General features: G+C 38.3%; 2 protein-coding genes across 2 annotated transcripts; one reads left to right on the forward strand and one right to left on the reverse strand.

Annotated features, from left to right (window-relative positions):
- The first annotated feature begins 8,338 nt into the window (after positions 1-8,338).
- Positions 8,339-10,504, forward strand: LOC112041206 (uncharacterized). The gene is made up of 2 exons (XM_024074119.2): positions 8,339-8,892; positions 9,990-10,504. The coding sequence occupies exons 1-2, from the start codon at positions 8,437-8,439 to the stop codon at positions 10,161-10,163; spliced, it is 630 nt and encodes a 209-aa protein (XP_023929887.1). The 5' UTR covers positions 8,339-8,436; the 3' UTR covers positions 10,164-10,504.
- Positions 10,505-10,726: 222 nt separating this feature from the next.
- Positions 10,727-11,967, reverse strand: LOC112041195 (non-specific lipid transfer protein GPI-anchored 10). The gene is made up of 3 exons (XM_024074110.2): positions 11,489-11,967; positions 11,170-11,265; positions 10,727-11,015 (listed from the first exon to the last, which is right to left on the reverse strand). Exons 1-3 carry the CDS (start codon positions 11,841-11,843, stop codon positions 10,858-10,860), a joined length of 609 nt encoding a protein of 202 aa, XP_023929878.1. The 5' UTR covers positions 11,844-11,967; the 3' UTR covers positions 10,727-10,857.
- Between the last annotated feature and the right edge of the window lie 2,289 nt (positions 11,968-14,256).

Here is a 14,256-nt window from a genome sequence, read left to right on the forward strand (position 1 = left end):
GGGCTGAGACTGACTCACCACGATGTGAACTGGTGTTACAACCTTCATCACCTGAGGGGTAAGACATATTATATGAAGACAAGGGACGATAGGGTTCGTCTTATCCAGTGTCTTCCTGATTCCAATAAGGGGTTGAACCAAGATTTCCTCATAGTGTCGAGAGAGTGGCACGACGGCTTTCATTGCCCAACGGTAGAGGGGAGCCAGGTAGGGCATCCGAAATACAAGATAATCTAGGTCTCAGCATTTTCAAGTTCTATACCTGTATACTCGATTTGGTTGATTAACCATAGGAATTTCGCTTTTCTTTTCTCAGACCCACACGCTTTTGCACGTCATTTCCACCTGGTTAACAAAGCGGATTTGGAAACCGTTCTCAGGTCGGAACTTTTCTTGAACGAACCTGATAACCAAGTCAGAGCTGCTCATAAAATCCTCGGATGCGACCCAGCTCAGACGTCATTCCCAGTTCCGAAGCACGTAATTAGAGCTCGTGACCCTCGGCTTACGCAGATTACCGTGGTGGAAGGCGGTTTTGCTTTTACTGAGGGTCTTATATACCTGAAGGCATTCCACTATCAGGCCCCTCTTCATCCCGTCAAGTAACGGTGGCCGAGAAAGGACCATCCAAGAAAGCAAGGGAGGTGGTTGAACTGAGCTCTTCCGAGGACGAATATAGTGTGTTTGACTTAGTTGATCAGTCCAAGGATCCTCCCGGTGACCTAGGAGACCCCCATTTGCCCGAAGCCGATCTCCAGTCCATAAGAGTTGGTACTCAGGCTGAGATGGGTTTAAAAAGACAGCCCCAAACCAACCTTCTTGACTTGCTCGAAGGCAGTTCCAAGAAGGATGTACCAGGGGAGTTGCAGACCCAGCCCCCAGCACCTCAGCCCCAGATTCTAACCATGCAAACCAGGTCGTCCCCTGTTCCCACAGTAACAGACCCTCCTACTGAGTCTCATGACCCGAAAAGGAAAAGCCTTCCAAGGGTAAGGAGCCAATGGATGGGAGCAAATCTCATTCTTCGCCCGAGGAGGGTAGGTTTCGCAGACCTCCGAAGCAACTGAAGCTCGGTGATAAACGGAAGAGCAAGAAGGCCACCCAGCAATCCGAGGCTCAAGCCTGGCTGCCTGCTGCCATGCTCCACGATCAGCCCCTGATGGATAACGCGTCGATGCGGGAGTCTCAAGGAGACGAGGGGGCTCTCGTGGCCGAGGCCCTAGAGAAATCTCTTCTTCTTCCCACCGACATGGCGGAGTTAGAGAAAATGAGTGGCGTAGAGGTTGTCCTCGACCTTAAGAAATATCTAGGCATGGTAGGCCCTTTGACACCTATTCATTTTACTCAAAATTTTGTGGCTTAGAACCTTTCTTTCTCTTTACAGAGTTGCTTGTTTTTACTGGCAGGCTATCCAGGCCCTTTTCAGGTTGGGCGAAGAGGTTGATGATCATAGCAATGCCTTAGCGCAAGAACGCGATAAGTTCCTAGAGGCGGCCAATACTCTTAAGAGATCTGAGGCCGACCTGAAAAAGGTGACCGAGGATCTGGCAGAAATGACAAAGGCCAGGGATACTGCTGTCTCTGACCTAGCCGTGGTCAGGAAGCAAGCTGAGGATCAAACTAACCGCTTGCAAGATGTTGAGGGTCAACTACAAAAAGCCAAAGAAGACATTACCTATATGAAGGGAAATTTGACCAAGGCGATCCATGAAAAAGGTGTTGCCGAGTATGCCAGGGACGAGGCTGTGAGAGCCAAAGATGAGGCGGTATTTGCGAAAATAGACGCTGAGCGCTCTATGAAAAAGGCAGAGGAGGATGCTTTCGCAGAAGGGGTGGCTAAGACTGAAGCCACCCTTCGGGCTCAAGTTCCTGCAGTGTGCAGGCATACTGTTCTCAAACCTGGCATGAAGCCCTCAACCAAGCAGGGGTTGACGCCTCCTCTGATCTTAGAAGGGAGGACAGGGTGTACTACCCTACCGCCATTCGCGAGGTTGTACCTGCTGCTCCTGAGGATGGATCCTCGTTATCATCGGTTGAAGGTCAAGATATGACCGCCGAGGATACGCTGTTAACTGATCAACCATCCGAGGAAGTTGAGCCCCAGATAGCGTTGGGGACGTTGTAACTGAGGGTCACGAAGTACCGTAAGACGTGGCAAGTCCTCCGACGGACCTTCCGAGATCTAGCCCTTAAGCTTTGGCCCAAGCTTTTTGATTTACTTACTGACTTGGTTTGCCTACTGAGTTGAGGGACTAGTATACGGCCCAGGATAGCTTTGTTTATTTTCTCTTTGATATTATTTTGTTTCTTACCTCAGCAGCATTGTAAGGGAATTGTATACTTTCCGTTTGAACTGAATATATAATACTTTGCTTCCATCTAATGATATTTCTTTTGTTTGCTTTACTATTTGTATTCTGCTCAATATTCGTATTCTATTCCGGAGTTAGCCTCATGAAACCGTCTGTTACCCTCCGAATATAAATCTAGAAATCGTGGTATAGCTTGATTCTAAGTAACGCTTTGGTTTTTCTCTAGATAGTTATTTTCTCTACAGGTTTAAGTCCGATGACCATGCAATACCCTGGTTCGGCCCAGTACTCAGGTATAATGGTGTGTGTAGTTTTACCATAGGTTTGGGTCCGAGGACCATGCAATACCTTGGCTCTGTCTACCATTTCTATTTTTCCTGTAAGTATTAGATATAATGGTGTGTGTAGTTTTACCATAGGCTTGGGTCAGAGGACCATGCAATACCTTGGCTCTGTCTACTACTTCTATTTTCCTGTAAGTATTAGATATAATGGTGTGTGTAGTTTTACCATAGGCTTGGGTCCGAAGACCATGCAATACCTTGGTTCTGTCTACCACTTCAATTTTCCTGTAAGTATTAGATATAATGGTGTGTGTAGTTTTACCATAGGCTTGGGTCCGAGAACCATGCAATACCTTGGTTCTGTCTACCACTTCAATTTTCCTGTAAGTATCTAGTTTCCCCATAGGTTTGGTTCGAGGACCATGCAATACCTTGGTTCTGTCTAGTACCCAGGTATAATGGTGTGTGTAGTTTTACCATAGGTTTGGAGGACCATGCAATACCTTGGCTCTGTCTACCACTTCTATTTTCCTGTAAGTATTAGATATAATGGTGTGTGTAGTTTTACCATAGGTTTGGGTCCGAGGACCACGCAATACCTTGGTTCTGTCTACCACTTCAATTTTCCTGTAAGTATTAGATATAATGGTGTGTGTACCATATTACCATAGGCTTGGGTCCGAGACCATGCAATACCTTGGTTCTGTCTACCACTTCATTTTCCCTAAAGATCAATTTAAAGTATTGGGAAAGAACAATAAACCATGGTTTGGGTAGTACACACATAAGCTATGACAATACATAGAATGTCTAGTTTACCTGGTATGTGACCAATAAATTGTCTAATTCCAAGTTGATCTTGTTATCCTTTAAATTCGAGCCAACTTCAATAACAATTATATTCTTCCTACATATGTTTTAGATTTAGATGCTAATAAAATCAATTTGATCCCAAGTATCTAATACAAAGTCTTGATGAAGTGTTCACTTATTACCCACAATTACATAGAAGATATATAAAATCCAAATCCCATAACTTTCAAGTGCGTCTCATTGGAGAATGCAAGTTCTTCTTTACAAGAAATCATTGAAGCCATCCTGCAATGACACAGACAAACTCATCCTAAAATTCATAAGAAAATTCTAAAGAGCAAAGGTTATAGTTTCACATTCCCAAAATTGCTTTTTCAAAAAACTGGTCCCCTACGTCTAACTCTCGACACTATGAGGAAATCTTGGTTCAACCCCTTATTGGAATCAGGAAGACACTGGATAAGACGAACCCTATCGTCCCTTGTCTTCATATAATATGTCTTACCCCTCAGGTGATGAAGGTTGTAACACCAGTTCACATCGTGGTGAGTCAGTCTCAGCCCCATTTTCTCATTCAGGGTATCTACACACCCTAATATCCTAAATACATTCACGGCACACTGAGTAGGGGCCAGGCGAAAATGCCTAAGGTAGTTAAGGGTCACCGGCCTCATAGGGATTCTCATCCCTCCTTCTACGAAAGCAACTATCGGGATCACAACTTCACCATCTCTCCTCCTAAGGTACCACTCTCCCTCTTCACAGTACTTTAAATTCACATTATTGGGTATTCCATAGTCAACAATGAATTTGTTCATCATCTCATCGGACTCGACCAACTTCTTAAACTTACCCATTCCCCAAAGACAACTAAAAGTTCTAAAAGAGAAAAGGAAGAGTGAAATCAAGGAAATTTGGGGTCGCTAGAAAATGAAGACTTACAGAAATATGACGACACTCTTCAGATAGTGTGCAAGTCGAACCAGATTCAAACTATATGCATCAATAATTGTAAGCGCGAAGATGATGAAACCAGGCGGTTCAAACAGGTATTTATACTCCCCCTTAGGTTCCCCAAATGTAACCGCTAGCTCATAAAAGCAAAAGATCATGCCGTTGAAAGTGGGAAACGTGGTGCCGCCAAAATTTAATGTGGGTGCCCATTAAGTTTTGAAACGCTAAAAACGCGTATCGGGCAGTCAAAAAGCCGCCAACATCGGTACAAACCGAAGCGGGGCAATTTGTCCAATGGACCAGCAGGTATCAAAACCCTTCTCTCCGTCCTACGGAACGTGCAGCAGAGTTTTGAGGGGCTATTGTGGGGCCCATGGGCCTGATAGCCTCGGCCCATCATGTAGCAGGCCCGAGGCCCAGGCCGAGGAACACAGGCTATTCAGGGCCGAGGTAAGGGAAAACCTTTCCTTCCCAATCCACACCGAGGACCACCTTATCCTCGGCCTGACGAAGGTAATTTTGGGGAGAGACTGACCCCAAAGTAAGCTGTCACTCTCACATTTAATGCATTCAACTAACCCCCCTGGCCGCATTAATGGGGAGGTAACCCCTTGGCAGGATAACGTTGATCAGAGTGAACCACTTGAGTACCGATAAGGCCTCTGATGGGACGGACGGCCAGAAAAAAGGGCAAATAGATGATCAACAGATGGAAGGAGGGGATAGGAAGATAAAAACTATAAAAGAAAAGCTAGTAAAGTAAAAGGGGGGGGGGAAAGAGAGAGAACAATAAGGCCTCCTCGGCCACGGGCCGAGGAGCGTCCCCCATCTGTAAATGCACTCTTAGCATTTTTTATAAGAAAAGTTCGTGCATGGTGATTGACGGTCAGCACCTAAACCTTTCAATCCACTCTCTATAAATTTATTGTTTAGGCTGGTTGGGCTGAAAACCCATTCGTATTCCGGGTCAACCCAAATTGGGTCCCTACAATAGGTACAAATTATTTTGTGCAATAATATTAATACTTTACATTTGAATTTAAACATCTTAGATATTTCTTTATCTCCCTTCTTAATAAGATTGCATTTAAAAACATTTTATAAAATGGTCATTTCTACATACTTGAAAATTGATGTGATTTAATAATATATGTTAATGTATATACTTGGAAATTGATGTAATAATATATGTTAATGATGATTTGTAATTCACATCAACTTTGAGGAATGAGAAAGATAGTTTGATGTGTGACATTAGTGCGGTGCTGGTTTCAAGATCTTCGATGCTTAAGATAGTAATCTCATAAAATGAATAAAAAATTCTCTTTTCAATGTAGATATAATAATATATGTTAATGATGAATTGTAATTCACATCAACTTTGAGGAATGAGAAAAATAGTTTGATGTGTGACAATGATATCGGTTTCAAGATCTTCGATACTTAAAATAGCTATAACATAAAATAAATAAAAATTTCTCTTTTTAGTGTAAGGGCAGTGATTATAACTCATTCTAATAAAGAAAGTAAGAATTTATAGGTTTCTTGGTGAAGAAACTATGAATTTATAGACTTGGTGATTCACACATATTGTTCCTTAACTGTAACCATTATCCTAGTTGTGGCTCAGATGGAGATGCTACCATCATGGACGAGATTGGAAGAATCACTTAGCTGATGGGCAAGAATCATAGCTTCTAGTTATTGTCCCCCATGAATGTAGAATGGGTCCCAAATTTTTTCTTTTTTGGGACATAGTTGGACATCATTTTTGTGTTCTGAATTAGGAGATTAATCATGCATTGTAACTTGGTAAGCCTTGTCCAAACCAAATCTTTTTTGTGGACAATGGGATTAGACAACCTCTTACCCGCATATGTAAAAAAGCTTTTTAAATTTATAAATTATTAAAAAAAGAAAAAGAAAAAGAAAAAAGAAGAAGAAGGTGAAGATGACGTTATTCTTAGTAGTAAGACTAATACATGAGACTCATTGGACAATTGAGTGCAAGCAGATTGTAAAATAATTGTTATCTTTTAAACGAATCTCTTAGTGGACAAATGGTAAAAACCGAATCTCTTAGTTCTTATTAGTGTCGTAAGATAAAGAGAAATGATATATTCATAATATTTTTACAACAAATTTTGAGTGACAGATTATTACTTGTGGATAAAAAGGTAATTTCAGTTATGAATTTAAATTAGAACTAATGGCAAATTACCACCTAAGATTTGTTGTAAAAATGTTGTGAATGTAACACTTCTCTATAATTTTAGTATAAAGAAAGAAATTTGCCGATTTGGGATCAATATTTGATTCTCTTTATTTTCTTTAATATAACAAGGAAACAATTTTTACAAAAATGACATAATCCAACCTAAAATGAAGGGGGGATTAGAAAACTCTAAGCTCCCCTAAATTCAAACGTGTTGATTAGAACAATGACGAGGAAAGTTGGTGCCTTAAGAAGGGGACTAGAAAATTCTAGGCTCAACTAAATTCAAACATGTTCTTTTCTTTTTTTAGGTTGTTGTGGCTAAAATCAATTCAAACATTTTTATTAGAGGAAAAACAAGCCGAGTTGGTGCCCTTCCCGTCTTTGACTGGATTATATTCCTTACTGTGCCACAAACTTCGGAAACGTACTAACCTCCCTATAGCAGTTTCCTTCTTCTTTGGGAAAGGTCTAAAGAAACTTCAAGAATGCAAACAATTGTGTCAGCAAATTTGAATTACAGGTGCTCACATTTATAGCTTACTATACTAAAGATGGTTTGCACTAACCATTGAAAAAGATTGTGTTGTTAGTCTGGCTACACCCGTAAGCACCTACGATTTAGCAACTTGTCAATAGAGGGAAAGTTTTGGATTTTGATGGAAGGCTAGAAATACACAATGGAACTTTTCAATTTGGGGCAAAGATATATAGATTGGATAGACATAAGAACATTTTGATGAAAATATAATAACAAAGAAAAAATAAAACCATATAATGTGTGTAATGTGTTACTTTTTATAAGATGTAATTTTCTTAATTTTAATTGATAATAAGTAATATTTTTCTTATTTAATGTAATAAGGACATAATAGAAATTTATATAAGTTGCATTTTTTATTCTTTCACTTTTCTCCTTAACCAAATAAAAGAGTTTTTTATTTTTCAATTTTTTCACCCCTCAAAAACCAGAAAATTATTGAATACTCCAGGAGTACCATAAATGCATGCTTCTCATTCTCACATGAATTGTAGGTCCCATAATAAATTTAATTAATGGGATCCACAATTATGTGAAAAAGGAGAGTACATATTTATGGTACTCCGAAAGTACCTAATAATTACCCTTTCAAACCAAAGAGAAAACTGAAATCATTTTTATCTTCTCACTTTTCTATTTTCTCTACATTTTTTATTCTCTCACTTTTTCATACCTCCACTAAACCGATCCCTAAGTTGGCCAATAAACTCAAGCTTAAATATGTTAATGTTTAAGACGATTCCTAGTCAATTTGTGAAACCTTGCAAGTTGCTCCCTTTCGGCCCCTAGATTTTTTTTGTCTCCATTTATCATTATTACATCCACTTTTACATCTTTGGTGGGACTTTTGTTTGTTCACAACCATGTAATTATTATTTTTGTCTCATAACGTTACCCATTGGGCTAATAATTGTAACTGAGTTAAGTTTGTTAACATCTCTTCTCCTCTTTGATGGTTTTTTTCCATGGTTTTAAAACTGGGCCAGACCGGCTGATTTAACTCGTTGAATCGGGCACTAATTCGGTCCAATAAAAAGCTCCAAAACTGGCCGAAACCAGGTTCTTTTGACCTTTAAAACCATGGTTTTTTTTATTACAAAAGCAAATTACTAAGAAGCTTTTTTAACAAAAATTGGGCCAAAGCAGGAAGGCCCGATAATTGAACAAAACTGGGTAGAGGCAAGGCTCGGATTCCAAGTACTGGACCCAAAAACGGATCAAAAAAACACAGATAGATATCTTGATTCTCTGATACCTTATCCCCACTCACAGCCAATAATAAAACACTTTCACAACTCTCTCATCACTCACTCAACAATGGCTCTAACCATAGCCAACGGTGGTGGTGGTGGTTGTGGCAGTAGTAGAGGTGGAATCCTCTACAGAAACACCACCAAACACCACTTCACCAGCCTCCCCATCAAGCGCCACCTCCTCTTCCCACCCTCAACCAGAACCACCACTCTCCACATAGTCTCAGCCAAGAAATTCTCCTCCAGAACCGGACGCCTCGACGGCAAGAACCGGAGGAGCAACACCACAACCAAAGACCAAGATGAAAACCAGCAACGTAATGACTTGGAGGACAATAAGTTTAACAGTATTGAAGGTGGTGCTGTTGTAGGTTCTTTTGAAGATGGTGCTGTTGCTGCTGCTGATGGATATGTGTTGCCAGAGCTTCCGGGTGACAAGCCTGACTTCTGGGAAGGACCTCAGTGGGATGCTTTTGGTTTCTTTGTTCAGTACTTGTGGGCTTTCGGCATCGTTTTCGCGGTATTCTTCTTTTGTTTTCCTTCATTTCTTCTTGTTCCTGTGGTTTTGTTTGCTTGATTTTCTTGTTTCTAAGTTTGTTTTTATATATGTTTTTCATAATTTTGATTCATACTCGTGATTCTTCTGTGATAATTCGATGCTATGTTGTTTGACTTAGATAGAATCTTGTTGAGTTGGAAAATTAATTTTAGTATGATAAACAAGAAAAAGTTGAGCTCATTGAGACTGAGGATGAATTGTAGATATAAAGAAAGCAACATTACTGCATCGAAAGTGACACAATCCTCTTTATAGTTCCCTTTCCAAACGACTTTCTCCTTCTCCACCACCCCTCTTTGTGACTCCAACTATAAAAGACAGGTTAATTTATTTGTCACGTCCAATTGGCACAGCCCCAACTTTGAAACTCCTAGAGAAGGTGTACAAAAGGTCAATCAACTTAATTTTTTAAAAATTTTATGTTACTGAAGCTGGGATGAAGAAGATATCATGGCATAGGTGCTCTAAACAGATGGCTCTTACTACGTTAGAATATTGATTAAATGCCAAGATTCATCTTTTTCCATCAACTTAAGCTTTTAGGGTAAGTGGCAAATTGTCATGGTATTTGAACAATTGATTCTGATAAATGAATGAGTGAATAAATTAAGGGTTAATGAGGGTATGTGGATCTAGCATGATTGCTTAAGTGAATGAACGGATTAAGAAACAATATATATCAATAAGAATGACACAAGATTGTTCCAAATTATACTTATGGTGGGAGATATTTGTTAATAATAATGTTTAGGGCTACAATTTTGGGATTTCTTTATTTCCTCGTCTTGACTTAATAAAGAAAATGAAAGAGCACAGAAGTATCTATATTAAGCCTTGTTATTATATCCTTGTATGAATATTCAGAAGCCTTTGTACATGTGAAGGTTGAGAAACCTTATTTTTGCACAGAGAACAAATACTGAGCTTTATGATCTTTATGTAATGCTGATTCAAATGAATTTACAAGTTTTCTACTTATTATGCACATTCTAATTTGACATGAGGAGGTAGCTTCTTATGACCATCAAGGCTTATATTTTGCACTTCTTTCTTGACAGCTGATTGCATGTGGGGTTGCTGTGGCTACGTACAATGAAGGGGCAACAGATTTTAAGGAGACTCCTGCATACAAAGAATCAATCCAATCTCCAGAGCTTTTGGAAGAACCAGATGCATCAACCTCAGATGTGTTTGAGTCCAACCCAACAGAGGTGGCTCCTAGTTTGGAATAGTATCTCTGTAGTGAGTGAAAACAAGGTTTACTTCTGAGATATGATATAATTGTAGACAAAGAAACATTCCAATGAGGACATCAAGCTTAGTAGGTAAATTTTCTGCATATATGTTGTAACTTTGGGATTTGATACAGGAAAATTTGGTAGTATGCATTGAGTTTACAAGCAAATTGTTGAAACATCTATTGATATGATCTCTGCTGTTTTCATGTACTTTTACCAAGGCTCTGAGATTTGGTTTTGGGTAACTTCCTGTGATAGTCAAATTTCCTGGTTGAAACATCATGTAAACAGAAAAACTTTTAGTCGAAGGCAGGGTTATATATTGCTTTCTGATATACATTGATCTTTTGAAGATTGAGATATGGTAGTAGGACATGCTTTTTTGCAGGTAGCTGTTTAATTTGACACACCAAAGATTTCCATGAGAACCTTGATGACCACCAAAGTGATCTCTACAAACTGATTTTTGTTAATTGGCACTTAAATATGTCAATTTTTTTTTGTTAGAAAAGGCACTCCAGCTTGAAAATGCCTTTAGCATTCTTCCAAGCAACCCATTATAACCATAAACTATTGTAATTTTATTCCAACGAAATATATGATAGCATCCAAATACAAATCAAAAACCATTTTTAACAAGGGTAGTAAGCAAGTCTTCAATCCTAGACACTAAGATTTCATAAACACCTCAATACAATAATTTTGTCAACAGAAAAGCTGCCATAGTTGTCACAAGTGCAAAATCAACATCCGTCTTCAATTTGGTGCTGGTGCTGGTGCTGGTGCTTCTGCCAAAGCCTAATCCCGTAATGTTGGTTCTGGGTGATACTTGAACCACTGGAGAAGCTGAAACTCCAATTGTAGCAGAGGATTATGACAAAAGCAATGTAGAAATTAAACAGCCGACAACTAAAATTTCTGATTGGAAATGCCAACCATAATGGATGGTCAATCAATTTCTAAACTACAAAGATGTTAGTATTAAACATTGTATGCATACCAGCAACAGTCGAGTTTGCATTACTCCCCTGAGTAGAGTTGGTGTTTGTCCCAAGGGAAACTTGAGAACCGGGTGGATTAGAAGGCACATTTATTCCTTAAGCAGGAAAAAAAAAAGTATATAAGAAAAGAAACATATATTAGGAGAAAATCAATAAAATCCACAGATCTGCCAGCATAATAATATATTTGGTAAACCATGTTCAATTTTAGGAATCCCACAAAACAATGTGCAGTTATATAAACAGAGATCACTCTAGCCAGGAGATGGGATGGGACACAAATTCTGGATTATAACACAGCATTGCCATGCTTTATACCTGAACAAGTAGAGATGTTAGCTTGAAGGCTGCAAAGAACAGGAAGCTCCAAAGCAAGTGTGGTGTTAATAGGGAAAGAGCTCAAGGTAGTGCCATTAAGCAAGAGGCAGAGGCAATGGGGTTCCTGGCTGTAGAGTTGCTTGAGGTTGGTGCAGCACATAGGTCCTGGTGACTGGGCTGTGCCCTGCACAAATGATGCACAAGGGGTCAATGGAATCAGGCGTGGTGCACATTGGGCTATGGAGGGGCTTGAGGAGCTGGGATCTTGGGAAAGGATGGTGGTTAGGAGGGAAATGAAAAGGAGTAGAATCAGGGTGGGGAAGGCAATAGGAGTTTGAGAGTGAAGAGAAGCCATGGTGTTTTCTTGCTTAGAGACATTAGTGTGGCCAAAAGTGTCTAAAATAGATGAAAGTGCATAGTTTGAGTGTGAGTTGCTACATGCATGGTGTGTGTTATTCTACATGCACTTCTTGTTCTCCTCTCTCCCAGGTACATAACTAACAAGCTGTACTTCTAACTTTCTAAGCTCAAGAAATGACACTTGTAATTAGAAAATTAGAGCCCAAAATCTGATGTGTAATTACAAAACTTGCCCTCTTGTAGCTCATTTTTGACTGAAACGGATAAGACATGTATTATTCTTTCATTGTTTTTAAGCACGATTTCAACCTATGATTTTGTAACCCATTTCTCAAGTTCAAGGAAAAAAAAAACTTTCATGTAAATAAGACCAATAGGTAAAATTGTCCATTCACATGAATGTGAAATTCGTATTTTACCTTGAAGTAAAAACTCACATCATAATCGGTTAATATGAAATGCGTAGAGTGATCATTTTCCATGTGACATTTAGGATTGTTATCAAATCATTTGAAAGAATGATTTTAATTGGTTCAAAATTGATTTCAATGTCTTCTCAGGGGAAAATTTTGATTTCAATGTAAACATGAACATGCACTAAATTAGATCTAATTGAATTTGATTGGTCCTTTTTAAGGATTGTGATAGAAAGCATGCATTGGATAACCTTACAACATAATTTGAGAGTTTTATAAATTAGGAAATTAAATACAGTTTATTGTGTGGTAGTCTTTATTTATGTTTTATCATGACTTGGAGGCTAGGTAGTTGATGGGTTTTGATTTTCTTAATTAGGAAATTAAAGATGATGTGTTGTGTGTGGTAGTCTTTATTCATTCATTTGTGAAACACTAATGTGGCATGGTGGTATTGGAAGGTGTAAGTAAGGGGTTTTATACCAAACTCTTATTGAATTTAAACTCTTTCCATATATACCTTACTTAGGGTTCATTGCAAAATAATGATCATCTAACATTCTTCTTGTTTTGCATCTTAGTATAACTAAGCTCATGTTCTCGCTAAGTATGCTTTTGTAAATATGTTGTTTATTTGTTGTAATATGTTCTCCCACCCTCCTTCTCAATGTCCATGAAAGTGAGGAAGGATGATTTTGTTTCTGGCTTTTAATGATATCTTGATTAATCAAAAAATGATCATAACTAAGCTCAAATTAAGGAGTTTGTGACTTATGCAAAGAGGAGAAAACTAATAATGAGCTTTTATAAATTAATGCTTTTGCAAATGCGGGGTCTGTTCAGATTTATACTTTACACTAGAGAAGAAGGCGACAATTACTCTATAACCTGCCAGTGGATGATCTATCAGAAAAGTTACTAATGTACTTAGAAAATGGCCTAGTTAACGAGTTTTGAAGTGCATTGCTTATGGTTGAGTTTTTATTGCAATCGATAAATTTTTTTTAGTCACATAACATTTAATAAGGGGTATTTGGTTATTAATTTTTGCTACTTTCCAATATGGACTTGCTTGATTCTTCCACAATGGATGTACTTCGACACTTATTTACAAAAGCCTTAATTAAAGTATCGCATAAAGCCTGAACAGTACATTGTTTTCTTTCCATATGATATAGTTAGCTCAATGTAACTATGGAGAGTTTCTTAAGAAATCACTTGGAAAATTTGTTTTCTTTGGGTGTCTAAGTTGACCTGAAAAATTTAGCCTCATGATAATTGGACAGTACATCAAACAACTTAGCTATATATTCCAAATAAATTGAGTAGCATCCGAGTCCTTTTCTACCAAAGAAATAAATAAATTACAAATTTTGGGATTATTTTGATTTTATCACTTTTGTCCATGTTTATTGATGAGTTGACCGTTAAATTAAACCTTAACTAAAAATAAAAATAAAAACAGTTCTAATGTTTTTTTTTTTTTTTTTAATTTTTTAATTTTTTAATTTTTTTATTATTTTTATTAATTTTTTTTTTTTACAAATAGAAATTCTACTCTAATTTAATCTAAGTATATATATGTATGACTCTTTCTGAAGGCTTGAACCTTGACTCTTGTCCCCCACACCTTACAAGCACTTATATTTGTGAAGTGGTCATCGCGCTAAGGGTGTGTGGTGGTAGTTCTAATGTGTTAAAACCACATCGTTTTATCCACACACACACACACAAATTTAGCACTTTAATTTTATTATTATTATATCATTTTTCTACCATTTTTTCAATGGTATGCACCACCATACAGCCACGACACTTGATCCCTAACCATCGTGAGATCACCTCCAGCACAAGTTCTTACCAAGTCCTCATTCCTACATTAACAAAATCATATAGAGAACATTAGTTTTCCTTCTCACGCTAGCTGAGTATTTTTCTCTCTGGGGAGAGACTTTTCTTCTCACATTTTGGGTGAGGACTAGTTAATTCTCA

Source organism: Quercus suber, unplaced genomic scaffold (assembly GCF_002906115.3).
Source record: "Quercus suber isolate HL8 unplaced genomic scaffold, Cork oak 2.0 scaffold_43, whole genome shotgun sequence".
Taxonomy (NCBI): Eukaryota; Viridiplantae; Streptophyta; class Magnoliopsida; order Fagales; family Fagaceae; genus Quercus; species Quercus suber.

Bases quoted from the DNA above. Each gene is read 5' to 3' on its own strand.
- LOC112041206 (XM_024074119.2), top strand. From the start codon at position 8,437: ATGGCTCTAACCATAGCCAACGGTGGTGGTGGTGGTTGTGGCAGTAGT. The intron at 8,893-9,989 runs GTATTCTTCTTT...CTTTCTTGACAG, and splicing joins CTTTCGGCATCGTTTTCGCG to CTGATTGCATGTGGGGTTGC.
- LOC112041195 (XM_024074110.2), bottom strand. From the start codon at position 11,843: ATGGCTTCTCTTCACTCTCAAACTCCTATTGCCTTCCCCACCCTGATT. The intron at 11,266-11,488 runs GTATAAAGCATG...TTCCTGCTTAAG, and splicing joins TAACATCTCTACTTGTTCAG to GAATAAATGTGCCTTCTAAT. The intron at 11,016-11,169 runs GTATGCATACAA...TTGGAGTTTCAG, and splicing joins TGCAAACTCGACTGTTGCTG to CTTCTCCAGTGGTTCAAGTA.